General features: G+C 58.7%; 1 protein-coding gene and 1 long non-coding RNA gene across 3 annotated transcripts in view; one reads left to right on the top strand and one right to left on the bottom strand.

Moving 5' to 3' along the window:
- Window positions 1-1,440: 1,440 nt before the first annotated feature.
- N4BP3 (NEDD4 binding protein 3) lies at window positions 1,441-13,611 on the bottom strand. Of its 2 annotated transcripts, none has more exons than XM_059917840.1 (5): window positions 13,360-13,611; window positions 7,810-8,160; window positions 6,772-7,287; window positions 6,101-6,328; window positions 1,441-5,976 (listed from the first exon to the last, which is right to left on the bottom strand). In XM_059917840.1, exons 2-5 carry the CDS (start codon window positions 8,128-8,130, stop codon window positions 5,449-5,451), a joined length of 1,593 nt encoding a protein of 530 aa, XP_059773823.1. In that variant the 5' UTR covers window positions 8,131-8,160; window positions 13,360-13,611; the 3' UTR covers window positions 1,441-5,448. The 2 variants fall into 2 exon arrangements, with proteins under 2 accessions (XP_059773823.1, XP_059773824.1); XM_059917841.1 differs by having other exon boundaries at window positions 7,810-8,157.
- Window positions 13,612-13,634: 23 nt separating this feature from the next.
- LOC132362815 (uncharacterized) overlaps window positions 13,635-14,178 on the top strand; it is a 45,000-nt gene continuing 44,456 nt past the window's right edge. Inside the window, exon 1 of the long non-coding RNA XR_009502502.1 lies at window positions 13,635-13,997. This is a non-coding gene — a long non-coding RNA (uncharacterized LOC132362815). The remainder of the gene's footprint in view (window positions 13,998-14,178) is intronic.

Raw genomic sequence — 14,178 nt, 5'->3', positions numbered from 1 at the left:
TTAGCTGTTCTCCACTAACTCAGTACAGTCTTTTTACCTTTTGCTAGTTTCCTAGGATTTGATTTTTAAAATTTAATTCCCAATGCATGTCCATTTTATTTTGCAGGGGGTGGTGCAAAGTATGACTTATTTTTTCCCATATTTTTGTCCAGTTATCCCAGAACTGCTTAAAAAATAATCTTCCTTACCCTCTCATTTGGAAGCCCGTTACCATAATATTAAGATTTTTCTACAAAATGAAATCTATTTCTTGCTCTTCATTCTTCCCACTGAGGTATAATTTTATTTTTATATGAATGTCGTATTGTTTTACTCACTACTTTGTAATATGTTCTAATATGTGGTGGGATTAAACACTGCTCACAAAAAGGGCAAAAAAGAAAAACAAACACAAGGTTATTGAGAAAGCAGATCACTGGTTGCCTGAGGTTGGGGTAGAATGGCTGACTACAGAGGTACACGGGGATTTGGGGGGGATGATGGAACTATCCTGTATCCTGGCTATTCTGTAGGGCTGGTTGTACAATTCTCTGTACTATCAAAGCAGTGAATTTTCCTGTATGTAAATTATACCTTAAAAATGGCAGGGGGCAGGGAGGCCAGTACACAAAGAGCATACTAGATAACAAAGAAGGAAGGAAGGAAGGAAGGAAGGAAGGAAAGAAAGAAAGGTTCTTGATAGAGAGGACAAGCCCTGGAGTGCTCTCCTGAAAAACAGCCTTCCTTGCCTCCCAGAGTGTGTCCAGGAAGGCCAGGCTAGGAAAAGATGAACCTCCCCTGATAGCTGGGGGGATGGGGGGCAACGGCAGGTAGTGCAGCCACCACCTGCCTTCTGCAGAACCTGGGAGCATCAGGGCTCAACATCGGTTCAAGTTGCCCACTCAGGCCCTGCTCTTCCTTCCACCCTCCAGGTGGCTCCCAGACAGTCTCCTGTTTCTCCCTACCCCTGCCACTCCTTGCAAAGCTTTGGTTCAGGCCAGGAGCAGCTACGTCATTTGCAGGCCCCAGAGCAAAATGAAAATGCGAGCCCCTTGTTCAAACATCATTAACTTCCGGATGATGACAGCAGAGCATTGCACCAAGTCTAAGGCCCTTCTGAGTGTGGGGCCCTTGGTGACTACACAGGTCACACACACACAAAGCTGGTCCTGGTTCTGGCCCTTCTCCTTGGCTGCCTGAGGGACCCACCCACAGTCACAGGAGGTGAAGTCCTTCTGTGCCAGCTTGCCAGGCTGTCCAGCTTGCCTCCTTTCACCCCTTTCCAGACAAGACCCTCCCATAGACATGCCCCACGCTTCCCTGTGGCCAAACCCAGGCCTATCCTGGAATGCCCTCATCTCACCCTACTCCAGAGGAAATACCCCCAACTTCCCCTCCTCTGAGAAGATTACCCCTTTAAAGAAAAAAATTACTCATGACATGTGTTAAAGAATGGTAAGGAAGACTTTATTCAAGGGGGGCTACTGGAATGGGGTTTTGTGGTAGGGGCCAGAGAGTGGCCTCAACTCCAAATGTAACCAGGAAACATTGAATTCATAGCCAAGGAGCAGGGTGGAGGTCAGCAGATGGAAAATTACTAAGAGGAAACCTCAAGGTGCAGGGGGAACTGGCTAAACAACCTCAGAGGATTCTCAATGAAGGCAGGCCAGAGTGACCAGACATAACCTGGGAGATGGTGGAGGCTGAGGAACCAGATTAGCTATGGAAGGTGATCAGATATGGAGGATGGGAGAACTCTGTCTAACCTAACTTAGCAGGATTCTCGCTAGAACTGGACTGCACAAGGAAACAGGAAGGCACACTCAAAAAGAAAGCTCGGAAGTGGCCGACCAAAGTTTGGTCAACATCCGTCCCCCCGCCCCCCTATGACCTGGAGTGATAAGTGAGCCAGCTCTCCTCTGAACTCCCATGGCACTCAAACTTCACCTCTCATGACCTATTTCACTTTTGTTTTTGTTTCAAGAAACAGCACATTCTTTTTCTTTCCTGAATCCAATACAGAGGACTAAAGCCCCACCTACTAGGGTGGTGGGTTATGCAATCTGAACTGTCACCTGCACGCTCTTTGGAAAAAGTTTCCCTAATACCTGCAGCTCCCCCAGTCTCAAAGAAATTTACTCTCAATCCCCCAGACGGGCTCCCTCTGCCTTCTCCGTGATCTGCTGACTTGCTCACCACTGTGGAGGTGCCTCTGTTGCCCCCACCTCTGTACGTTTGCACTCTTCTGGCCCAGTCACTACTGTGGACTTGTGTGTGTGTTGTCTCTCTCCCCCACCCTCCAGGAAGGGCCATGGGGGCAGAGGCTTTGACCACCTTGGCTTCCTCCCCGAGGGAGGCACTCAGTACATCACTGTGCAGTGAATGGCAGTGCTTGGCACAGACCTGGTTCAGACCAGGTGGCACGAAAGGTGAATGAACGCTCAGAGCTGGAGCCTTTGCCATCTTTCCCCCGCCCCACCAGCTTGAATCCATATGCTAGTCAGGGGAGGGGTGTGGTCTCTCTTGACTCCAAAGCCCCCCAGTGCCTGCTGGGCTGGAACCAGACAGGCTCTGGGGATGAAAACAGAAGAGCCGGCCCTGCCCCAACCATGCCCACAGCCCAGTGGAAACAGAGGCAAACTGACAATTCCAACAGCACAGAAAAAGCTGGTGGAGAGACGGAGGGGCTGCGGGCATAGGGAGTGAGGAATTGCCTAGGCAGGGTGTCAGTGCAGGGAAGCCTTTCCTAAGGAGGCAAGATCTGAGCACCGTGAAGGGGCATCTGGAGAATGAGGGCTCCGAGGGCTGCCGGCATCAGGAGGGGCACCACTATCAGTGACCCTGGAGGGAGACTGTCAGAGGCCTCAAGTGACAGGTTAAGGGGCCCAGGGAGCCACTGGAGGGTGTGAAGCTGTCTGAGCTGAGAACAAAGGGACCGAGGGCAGGGAGCCCAGTGTAGGGAGCTAGTCTCAGTCTGGAGAGAATTAGCTCTTGGGCCTAGTCTGCTGGGGGAGGGGGTCTGAGGAAAGCTGGGGAGCTGAGGGGTCCACCAAGGGCAGGACAGAGGGGCTGCCCCAAGCAGTAGCCACTACAGTGGCACCTGTGATCGGCTGGCCCCAGAGCCGCCCAGCCGGCTTGGGGACAGGGAACTGGTTTTCCCAGCAGGGATGAGCTCACAGGGATCTGGTTCCCTCTGAGCCACCCCAGCTTCGGCTCTCTCGTGCCCTCCCCGTACATCTGGGCCTGGCCTTGGTTTCTGGCACAGTTGCCAAGTTTTGGTACCGCCCGCCCACTCCCCGCTGGCTATACTGGCCAGCCCAGCTCCCTAATTGCTGGGTGGGGAGCTATTCTGCAGAGCTGGGACACCAAAAGGTGGACCCCAGCCACTGTGGGGCACGTGGGCACCCAGCCTGACCAGCTCCAGGCCCTGGGGGTGACCCAGGCTTCAAGCTAGCACTGAGCTCTGGAGGGCCCTTTGGGGGAACCATTGACCCGGAAACCTCGATTAGAAGGGGTGTGTGAAATGGGTATCAAGGCCTGTCATGGACAGGCCAGCCTAACCCAAGTGTCCCTGCTTTCCCTCCCCAGGCAGAGGACCTGGGCTCAGGGGTGAGCCCAGATGGGTCTCAGCTAGGCCCAGGGGTCTGCCCTGGCCACAGGCTCCAGCCAAGCCTGGCCAGTGCTAAAAGGGGCTGAGACTGGTGGGAAAGAATGCAACAGAGGGAGGGACCAGGAAGCAGCCCTCCAGGCCTCCAACCCAGGAACCCCAAACACACCCCCTTAGACACACCCACCACCCACAGCACATCTCTACTATACACACCTGACACTCACACAGACATAAACACACCACCCTGACGGCAGACAACACACACCCCGCTCTCTGCCCTAAAAAGGTGGGGCACACTGGCTCACACTCCACAGCTGCATCCAAACCCCTGCACAGCGACTCCACTCCACCACCAGGACCCACCTGCTGGGGCCTGAGGGGGCCGCCAGGCGTGGCCAGGGAAGGAGCTGATCACAGCCATAGGGAACAAACTGGGGGTCTCTGCAGAGATTACCAGAGGTGGCCACTACCCCACCATGACAGGGCCTGGGAGGGAGACGTCTGTGTCCTGGCTCCCTTGTGGCAGGAAGCGCATCTAATTCAACCCTGACCCCCCATTGCCCTGACCCCCCATTGCCCTGACAGCCTAACACAGCACCAGGCAGGCAGGAAGCGCTCCTTGCATGGCAGCAGTTACACGGATGCATCTGTAAGGACACCAAACTTCAGAGCAAGGGCTAGGGAGATGCCTCTTGCACAGCCAGACTGGTTCTGTGCTCCAGATCACCCACCCAGGAGGGAGCAAGGGGCCAGAGGGGAAGCCAGATGTCTGAGAGGGCAAGGATGGGAGTGGGTTTTAGGGGCCAAGGACCAGGCTTGGCTAAGAGCAAGGGTCAGGGAGCCTAATGCAGGGCCAGGGATGGGGGTGCTTCCTCCCAGGAAAGAACTTTCCAGAATACAACTCAGATCATATCTCACTCCTGCTCAATACCCCATGGCCCCCCATGCCTACAGGGAAATGTCCACATTCCCTGCTGTGGTTCTGGCCCTTTACCAAGCTTTCTCTGCCTCATCTCCTGTACCTTCCCAGGGCCCTCATCCCAACGGAGGGAGGGGTGCACAAGCCAGAGAAAAAGGTGGGAGGTATGTTCTGGGAGGGGCAGGGCCCCTCCTGGAGGCTTAAGGTTCTCCAGCAGAAGCTGTCTTAGGCCGGCCCCACATCCAGCTGGGCCTGGGAAGCTGGGGCCCAGACTTTCCAAAAAGAGGACCTTGGCTGACTTGCCTTCTGAAAAGTCCCACTGATGCTAAAGAAAGGAATTTCATCCCACATGGCAGCTAAGGAACTCTGTGGTTCCAGGGCAAGGATTCCTCCACTCCCCACCGTGCATGTCCAGCAGCTGCACACAGAGGCACAAGGCATACCCTCCCCACTGACCATGAACATGGTGGAGCGACAGCCCGGTACAACAGCCCTAACCCTGACCATCCACGATCCTCTGGACTCAGGTCAGGGACAGGCCCAACATCATCACCTGGTGCCTCCTTGTAGAAAATGTGATTTTATTCTGGGGAGGCCAGTGTTCCCACCCCCAGCCTCCCTCCCTCACACTGGCCCTTTTGCATCACAGGGCTCTTCATTCCCAAACCTCCTTTCCTGGGCCACACCTACTTCAGAGAGCAGGGCTGGGCTCTGCCTGGGTATTCCTCCGCCAGTAGAGCCTTGCCCTGGCTCCTGCTGCTGGCACCCCATCCAGCCCACAGCCCCACTGGATCCCTCCTGTCAGCGAGCCTCTCCATCTTTGGCTGGTCTCAGCAGATTCTGCCCCAGACCAATGTAAGGAAGGAGCTGGCCGTCTCAGAGTGGGCTTGTCCAAGCCATCTTCTGACAGTGCTTCTGCTGTCAGCTCACTCCGCTGGCCTCAGATCTTGGAGGACTCAAGCCGAGGGCTCCAGGGCGCGAGGGGCTCCCGCAGTGCCTGCAGCTCCTGTTCCAGAGCCTGGTTGCGGCGGTACATGTCCATGTAGCCCCCCTGGATCTCCCGCTGGTAGCGCAGCACCCGCTCCTTCTCCTCCTGCCATATCCGCCGCTCCTGCTCAAAGCGCAGCGCCTGCTCCTGGCCCCGGAGCCGCTCCTTCAGCAGCTCAGCCCGCAGCTGCTCGGCACCATCTCCGGCCTCACTGCCTCCTGCCTCCCCCAGCAGCCCCCTGCTCTTGCAGTCATCGGTCTCACAGCTGCCTGGGGCCTCCTCCCGAGGGGCCTGCTCCTGCAGGCTCCGCACAGCCTCTCGCAGCTGGGCCAGCTCTGCGTCCTGGGCCTGGGCTTGCACCCGGCTGCCCCTAAGTTGCGTCTTCAGGCTGAAGATCTCAGCAAGCTTCTGTGCCAGCTCAGCCTGGGCCTCCCGCAGCTGCTGCTTCAGGAGGCTGATCTCTGCTGTCTTCTGGCACACCTGAAGGGGGACAGGGATGGGCAAGAGCCAAGCAAAGCAGGGTAAGGGGGGACCAGTTGGAAGGCAGGCAGAGGATGGGATGACAGTAATGAAGGCAGGAGTTTCTGAATGCCTAGTCTCTCACCTCCCATCGGGCTTCTTCCTCTGGTCGGGCACTGGGATCGGCCTCTGGGCCCAGGCCCTGCTGTGCCCGCAGCTCCTTGCGTAGGCGCCTCTGCTCCTGCTGGGCCATGAACAGCTGTAGCTGGAGGTTGCGCTCACTACGCTCGGCCTTCTGGGTCACCTCGTGCAACTGCTCCACGTATAGGCGCTTCAGCTCAGACAGCCACAGCCGCTGGCGCTCCTCCAGCACCTGCCAAGGGGAAGAGGCACCTGCCATGCCCTGATATCCACACACGGCCCTGCCCCCCGGACACCGACTGCCTGCACTCCCACGGCTGGCCCACAGATCCAACACTCCAGCTGCTTCTAACGTCCTGTGCCTCAACACCACAGGGTCCAGGGTCCAATGCTCTGGCCACACATGTGCCCTAACCCAGGATGTCCTCCAGAGGTGAAGTGTCCTCAACACATGGCCCTCCCAGGGAGTCTCCCTCCTACCCAACTCCCAGCAAGGACCACCAATGCCATGACATCCCCACCACGTGGGGCTTGGGGAGAGGAGCCAAATCACCTCTCTCTTCCTTATTCTCTTGTGCCCAGAGCCATGTGGGAGAGCTGGCTGATGACCCTCTGTCTGCCCTGTACTCTAATGCCAAGGGACAGACCAGCCCCCAAGGCAGGGGCTGCTCTCACCTGCGTGAAGGGGTTGGTGCCGTCCTCATCACTGAGGCCCCTCTTGAGCTCCTCACAGGAGTCGGGCAGCACGGCCACCGTGTCCTCGGCAGCGGGGCAGGAGAACTCGTAGGGGGGGGGTGGTTCGGGCAGGCAGCTCAGCACAGCCTCCTTGGGACCCCGTGAGGCCCGGTCCAGGGAGCCCCCGAGGTGGTTAATGTGGCCCAGGGAGGAGCAGAAGGGGCCGGGGCCGGTGCTGGGACCGCGGCCAAAGCTGCCTCCGCTGGAGGAGTCGGACAGACTTGGCTCGGGCTCGGGGCCACCCTCATCCAGGCTGAGGGCTTGCAGCAGCTGGGCACGGGCCTGGGCCTGGCTGGCCCGGGGCCCCGGGCTCAGGGGCGGGTGGCAGGCCAGCGTGTGCAGGCTGCCATTGCTGCGCCACAGCTTCTGACCCTTGTGGGCCGCCAGGCTCTGCATGGACAGAAAGCCTTTCCCGGTGCCCACTGCCGGCTTGAATACTGATGGGCGAATGTGGCACTGCCAGGAAGAGAGGGCAGGAATGAGACCCTGGGCTGGCTGCTCTGCTCTCCCTCCGATGCTCCCTCCCGCAGCCTCTGGGAATCCTCTTTGAGAACATGGGGGACATGTCGCCAGGAGGCAGTGACCGAGTCTCAAGCCAGCCCATAGCAACACTTTCACGGGACTTCCCTGGTGGCGCGGTGGTTAGACTCCGCGCTCCGATGCAAGGGGCCCCAGTTCAATCCCTGGTCAGGGAACTAGATCCCACATGCATGCTGCAACTAAGAGTTCACATGCTGCAACTAAGGAGGCCACCTGCCATAACTAAGGAGCCCATGTGCTGCAACTAAGGAGCCTGCTTGCCGCGACTAAGACCCAGCACAACCAAATAAATAAATTAAATATTAAAAAAAAAATTTCCGCATGTTATTTAAAAAAAAAAAAAAAAAAGGCTTTCACATCCCATCCCAGCATCAGGGTCTCCAAGGAAGCCCCCATCCCCACACTACCACAGTAGGGAGGGGCACAGCAGAGGCACACCTTGTCAAAACGACCCCGCTCAGGCAGCGAAGTCTTGCTGAAGTCACCAGCCCGAGGATGTTCCTGGTAGTAGAGGGTGGTATAGTCGGCAGGCTCGTTCCGAGGGGCCTTCTTGGTGGTCTTGCTGTCCTTCTTGGGGAGGTGCAGGTAGCTGAAGAGCTCGCGCTGGCCCACGCCTTTCCGGAAGAGCCCATCAGGCTGGCGGGAGCCCCGAGACCCTGCGAGTGCTGCCCGTAGCTCTTCAGGGGAAAAGTCCTGCCGTTCCAACAGGCTGCCCACGTTGCCCATGGCAATGCCAGCAGCGCCTGGGGCTGTGGCCATGAAGTTTCACCAGGGCACAGGCAGCTGCTTCTGGGGGTCGGGAGGCTCCATCAGAGCAGGTAGGTGCTTTCTGCCCAACTCCCCTGATGCCCTAAAACCAGTGCTTGCTCTCTGTGTCAGCTCCCCACCTGGCCCACCCAGGAGTGGCAGATGTGGGTTCTAGAGAGAATCCAGGACAGGATTCCTAGAGAAAGGAGTAAAGGTCCCAAGGCCACCTGTCTAGTGCTCCAGCTCCAACTAGGGGCCAGTGTGTGACTGGGGTCACGGGGGACCAGGACCTGAAGCAGCAGGATAGGGGCCCCTCCCAGGACTGGGCCAGCTGAGGACTCCATCGCTGTCTGACTCTAACTTTGTTCATTCTCCTGCCAGGCACCCAGTGTGGTGGGTGGGCAGAGGGCACCAGGGAACCAGGGCCGGTGGCCTCAGAATTTCCATTCCTTCTTCCCTTGGGAGGGGGAAAACCCCATTCAACCCCTCTTCCTGTAGAGGGTCAGAGTTTTCCCAAGGGAAGCACCTGGCACGGGTGGGGTTGGGGGCTACCGCAGGAGGGATACAAACAGGAAGGGCCCGAGGGGAAGAAGGATGGTGGGAACAATGGCCACACGTTCCGGAACAGGTGTCCATGTTGGGGCAGTGGTGCGAGGCAGGGGGAAGGGGCAGCCAGAGCCCCTGCCAGCCCCTGTATATGCTGCTCCTCCAAAGCCCACCGCCAGGCAGTGGGGCCCAAATCCTAACCCAATGTGTGGAACCAATCAGTGTGTGGGCCCTGGCTTCCTCATCTGGACAATGGCCATGACAACTCTTATCACTCAGGGATGCTAGGAGGACTGGCTAAGATTAGAGGACAAAACGCCCAGTCCAGGGCCTGGCCTACAGCCAGGATCAACACAGGCTGGCTGAAGCTGAGCTTAGCTGGTAGACACGTGAACGCCACCAGCAAGTTCCCGAGCGACCAGGTCTCCCACCTGTGCTGGGACCACACTGTGGAGGGCAGCGCCTGTCCCTAGTGCCCGGCTGGATCCCCTGTGTCCAGCCCAGCACCTGGCACACAGTAGGTGCCCAGAAAGGACTTGCCAAATGAACGAATGCCACCTTCTCTGCCTCCCAGCCAGCTGTTCCCATTCACGGACAGACACCCAGCAGGCACAATGCAGCTGCCCATCCACCCCCGCACCCCCTGCCCCGCAACCCAATATGCTTCCGGGACACTGACTCCCGCTCCAAACAATGGTTAGGAGGTTCCATCTTCCTCAACCATTTCCAGGTTTTGTGTTTGTAGAACACAAAGCTCACAGGGAGTGGGAAGGAGGGAGGGGGGTGGAAGGGCACGGCCCTGCCCCCACACCCTGTGGCCCTCAATCTCACGCCGGGCAAAAGCAACCTTCCCAACCATCCCCTACCAGCCCCCAGACAGCTCAACCCCTCTGGGGGTGTCACAAGCCACACAGGGTTAAGGGAGTCATCCAGATAAGGAATGACACGTGCTGGGCACCTACAGTGACATGGCCCTGTGTAGGGGTCTCACGGAGTCCTGGCACATGGTTAACTATCTGGTTTTTTAGATAAGGGCACTGGGGGCGCCGAAAGGTGAAGTGGCTTGCCAAAGGTCAAAGAGCTGGTCAGAGTGAGGATGTCTGTGATTCTAGTACCACGACTGCCAAATGTCTAGTGGGGACCCAGGATGCACCCACGGCCCAAGAGTTGGACTTGAAGCATCTTGCCCCCCAATCTGACACCCCCCTCACCATGACAAGCCCACCCAGCAACAGACACCGCTGTGTCGGAGAGCCCACTGAACTCCTGTCACTGCTTCTTGGGGAGGTAGACAGCAGAGAACCTGGTCTCCAGCCCACTCTCACACCATCTCTCCACGGGGCACCTCCCTTCGCCATGCCTCAGTTTCCCCACCTTTCCCCAAAGTGGGAAAGACTCTACCTGCCCTGCCATCCTTATAGGGTTGCTGTGACAGTCACAGAGATGGGGAGGTGAAAGGGCTTGTGAACTGCAAGCCTGGTGACAGCATGGGGGCTGGGATGGTGGCAGTGGTGCCAAATATGCCCACTTTATCCCAAACACACAGTGCCTCACGTTCCCCTGGCCAGAGCCTCATTTCCTATCTCAGGGAGCAATAACCGACACTCCATAATCCCCACGAAGGGTCTCAGGTCCAGGGGAGAGGCAGCCATGGGCCAAAACAGCACATACACCACACACATACGGCAGTCCAGTCAGCGCCACCAGCGGCACAGAAGTTCCTCCGTTAGAGGACACAGAGAGGATCCAACAGCAGACACAGTCACGCGCAAGGTCATCCACACAGCACTGATCACCTTCCAGACACACACATAACACACGAATACATACTGTCTTCCCTAGCCCCAAGGCTGCTAGATGTAGGGGAGTGTGTATGTGTGTGTGTGCGCGTGCGCACACACGGGACCGGCTTTTCTCCGCAAGTGAGTTGAGCAATTTGAAATAACTATGGAGCTAGATGGAGGGGCAAAAACAGCCCTTCCCTTTGTCTTTCCCAAAGGCCCCCACCCTCTCCCCTCCACCCTCCACCCCTCCTAGATAACTTCTCTGGCTATATTATTAGCTCCCCCAGTGGGGCTAAGGCCCCTGGCTTTTGAGAGGCTCCACCCTAACCAGGTTTCAGTCTGGGGACAGTCCTTTTTCCTAAAGGAGACCATCCACCTCCCCTGCCTCCCCCACACTCCCAATACACACATTCCTTCCCACTGCTTGGAAGCCCAGGGACTGGTCCACTCAGGCCAGGGCAGCTGTGCAGGAGAGGATGTGGCGGGGGAGGAGGGAGGGAGAGACAGCAAGTGCCTTGCAGCCCCACTGGGACCGCCAGAGCAAAAAACAGGGCCTCCTCCTCCAAGTGCCTGGGCTTCCCCGCCCAGAACTCATTACGTGCCTGGGGCCCAGAGCTCTGCACAGAGCTGAACCTCACCACCACCACCCCACTGCCCTGCCAGCAAGGTTTCGGCTGGGCCACATAGGTCCTATTCTGCACAGGTCCTGGTTGGCCCCAACAGGGCCCCTTTACTCCTGCTTCCACCTCCCCCTCCACCCGCTCCAAGATTAGCCAGAAACACGGAGAGCCTAGACACTGGGAGCATCTCCTTTGGACCAACCCTTGGTGGAGACAGGAGAACAGGGCTGGGGGACCACCCTGGCCATGAAGCAGAAAAAGAGAGGACACTCAGGGAGGCATCCCAGTGTCCCTTAGTGGGTGCCTTGTTGAGTCAGCCTGATGCTGGGCCTACCACATGCTCACAACACACATGGGAAGGGAATAGTGTCATCCCCCACTTCAGAAGAGAAAACTGAGGCCCAGAAGGTAAAATAATGTGCCTAAGGTCATGTTCAGTGCATTGGAAAAAGTACACAGGCTCCCCACGTTTAGAAGCCTGCCCTGACCCCACTGTGCATCTCCTCTGGTGTGTACCCAGAGTACTCGGGTAGGAAGCTCCCAGTCTGGCCTTGGATGCCTTTAGCCCCTCTTGAGCCCTGGCCCCAGGGGAGGGTCCCACCACCTGCTGTGGGATCAGCTTTGCTGAGGGGCATGACTGCAGCTGCCCCTGAGGAATGGGACTGGAATGTCCCAGCTCCAAAAGAGGGGGCAGTCAGTAAGAGGGGCCCAAGGAGGGAATGGGAGAGGCTGGCATTCCGTAGTCCCACCTCGACCTGTGAAAAGGCAGAGTCCAGCGTCTAAATGCTGCAGGAGTGATTCTTAGTATCACTATATGGTCACTTACAGTTGCACAGCACTCTACAGTTTTTATCAGCCCTTTTGTTTCATCATCTCATCTCCACGACAGCCTCATGGAGGCGGGAAAGACAGTAGTTACCCTTACCCCATCTTACAGCTAGGGAAACTGAGGCCCAGAAAGAGGTGAGCTGCCTAAGATCCCACAAGACGCGCAATCCCAACTCCCCAGGCAAGGCCCTCTCTTCTGCTCCAGGTTGTCCCAGCCAGGGGTTACCAGCTGCCCTCCATGGGCACACACTGCTGTGTATTATATCTGCTCAGCTCCCCACACTTGCAAGGGCACCTGCAACCAAGTTGGTTTGGATCCCAGTCCCCTCAGCCTGGAATCCCCCCCTGCTTGCCCCTGGGTCAGGAAGAAATAGTGGAAGCACGGCTGCATTTGGACTCTGAGCCCTGGAAGCTGCTAGCTCTATAGAGGCGGTGGCGGGAGCAGGCTGGCTGCATTCATTCAGTCTCGCACATACACACCCACACACAGCCAGCCGGTAGAGAGAGAAGCCCTGCCTAGGAGGGCTCTGGGAGGAGGCCGATCACCGGGCCCAGGATAGCCTCCGGCCTCTCTCCCTGCCTAGGCCGGGCAGGGAGCACCGAGGCCGAGGGACAGGCTGAGCCCCTGGTGCAAGCAAGGAGAGCCCCGATCTGCTCGTGGAGGCGGGGAGATTGCCGGGTAGGAGATGACAGGTCCCAGTCCTTTTTCTGGACGCAGTCAGGGCCCCGATTTCCGCCCGGCCCCAGGCGGGCCCTCACTTTGGCCAAAGGTTGTGGCCAGACTGGGATGGTGCTCAAGACCTGGGAGCGTCCCCTATTCATGGGACCCCTGGCAGCAGGCTGGCAGCTGCCGCTCGTACAGGGTAGGGGGTTAGTGGAGGAAGGGGGTATCCCGGAGGGGGCGGGAGAGGGCAGGAGAGGGGTCTCGTGGGTAAGGTGGAGGGGCAGACGAGGTTGGCATCTCCATGGAATTTCCCCGGGGAAGGCTGTGGCCGAGGCGAGGGCTCCCCCAGAACTGCGGGAGGTCCTCCAGCTACCTGAGGGGCGGAAGGGGATGTCTCTTCCAGGCTCCTCTCTAAGGCTTGCCCCGAGCGGATAGGCTGGGGGCGCGGAAGCCGAGGTCAGACTCCAGCGCCAAGGGCACCTGCCCCACCCCAGCGGTGGTGCAGGGGTCCCAGGAGCTGCTCCAAGAAAAGCGCGTTTGCAGCGTAACCTGCCGCCCGCCCTCCCAGCAGAGCGTCCCTGCTCGCGGACGGTCCCCGATCCCGCACCTCGGTGCTTCGGTATCTGGAAGCAAGGGGTACCTGGGCGCACACCGCACCTTGCCACCCTCGCTCACTTCTCAGACGTGAACCTCGGCTGGCGTAGGGCTCCGGCTTAGCCAAGGTCGCCGGGTTAGCTAGACCTCGGCGGTCGGCCCCACCCCCCGAGTCCGGCCCCAGGCCGCTGCGCGCCCCACTCACCATGCCGGCTCCGCTCCGCTCCCCTCGCGCGCTGCAGCTCCCTTGCGCGGATTTGAACCCTCCCTCCAGGGCGCCGTCTCCAGCCGAGACTGCGAACCAGGCTGGAGCGGCCAGGCGGCAGGCGCCGGAAAAACGCGGGCGGGCGGGCGCCGAAGCCGGATTGGCGAGGGAGGAACGCCAATTCGTTCGGCAGCGCTCCCTAGCCTGCCCCAGAGGCGGAGGGAAAACCCGGCCTGACTCACTGGCGCTCGGCCGGCCCACAGCCGGGCCCAGGCCCCCGGATGTGGGGGGCGGGGAAAGGGGTCACCCCCGCCCACTGCGTGCCAACCTGAGCCCCGCCCGGGGTCTCGGCTCCAGCTTAAGCCTTCCCGCCGAGATGTTGCGCGGCGGTGGCGCCTGAGCTCCCTGCTGGTTGCGCTCTGCGTCGCGGGCGCCCGATGTGCGCCAGCTCGGACCCGGACCAGTCCGCAGCCCGAAGCGTGGCCGATGCTCCCAGAGGGCACCCAGCCCGTCCCGCTCCTCCGCCGCCGTCTCCTCTCCTCCTGCCTCGCCCGCCCGTCTTGGTTTCCAGAACCCGACAGCTTCGGAAGAGGCGCGTTCCGTCCATCACCTCCTTGATTCTCGCCGCCTCCTCTTAGGTAAGCAGTATTATTCCCTTTTGAGGCTGAGCAAAACAGTAGTCCGAGAGGTGTGGAGACATTTACCCAAGGTTTCGGGCTCGTTAGCGACTGAATTGGGCGCTAAGGTTTTTTTTTTTTTTTGCTGCCAAAGCCTTGTAGGGGGAGCAAATTCATATGCCTTCAGGGGCCAGGCAAATAA

This window comes from Balaenoptera ricei, chromosome 3 (assembly GCF_028023285.1).
Source record: "Balaenoptera ricei isolate mBalRic1 chromosome 3, mBalRic1.hap2, whole genome shotgun sequence".
NCBI classification, from domain to species: Eukaryota; Metazoa; Chordata; class Mammalia; order Artiodactyla; family Balaenopteridae; genus Balaenoptera; species Balaenoptera ricei.
Note: the sequence above shows the minus strand (reverse complement) of the source record. Positions and strands in the feature narration are given on the sequence as shown.

Excerpts from the sequence above, each read along its gene's own strand:
- N4BP3 (XM_059917840.1), bottom strand. The coding sequence starts at position 8,130 with ATGGCCACAGCCCCAGGCGCTGCTGGCATTGCCATGGGCAACGTGGGC. Across the intron at positions 6,329-6,771 it reads GCACCAACCCCTTCACGCAG|GTGCTGGAGGAGCGCCAGCG; the intron begins GTGAGAGCAGCC and ends TCCCCTTGGCAG. Across the intron at positions 5,977-6,100 it reads AGGAAGAAGCCCGATGGGAG|GTGTGCCAGAAGACAGCAGA; the intron begins GTGAGAGACTAG and ends GTCCCCCTTCAG.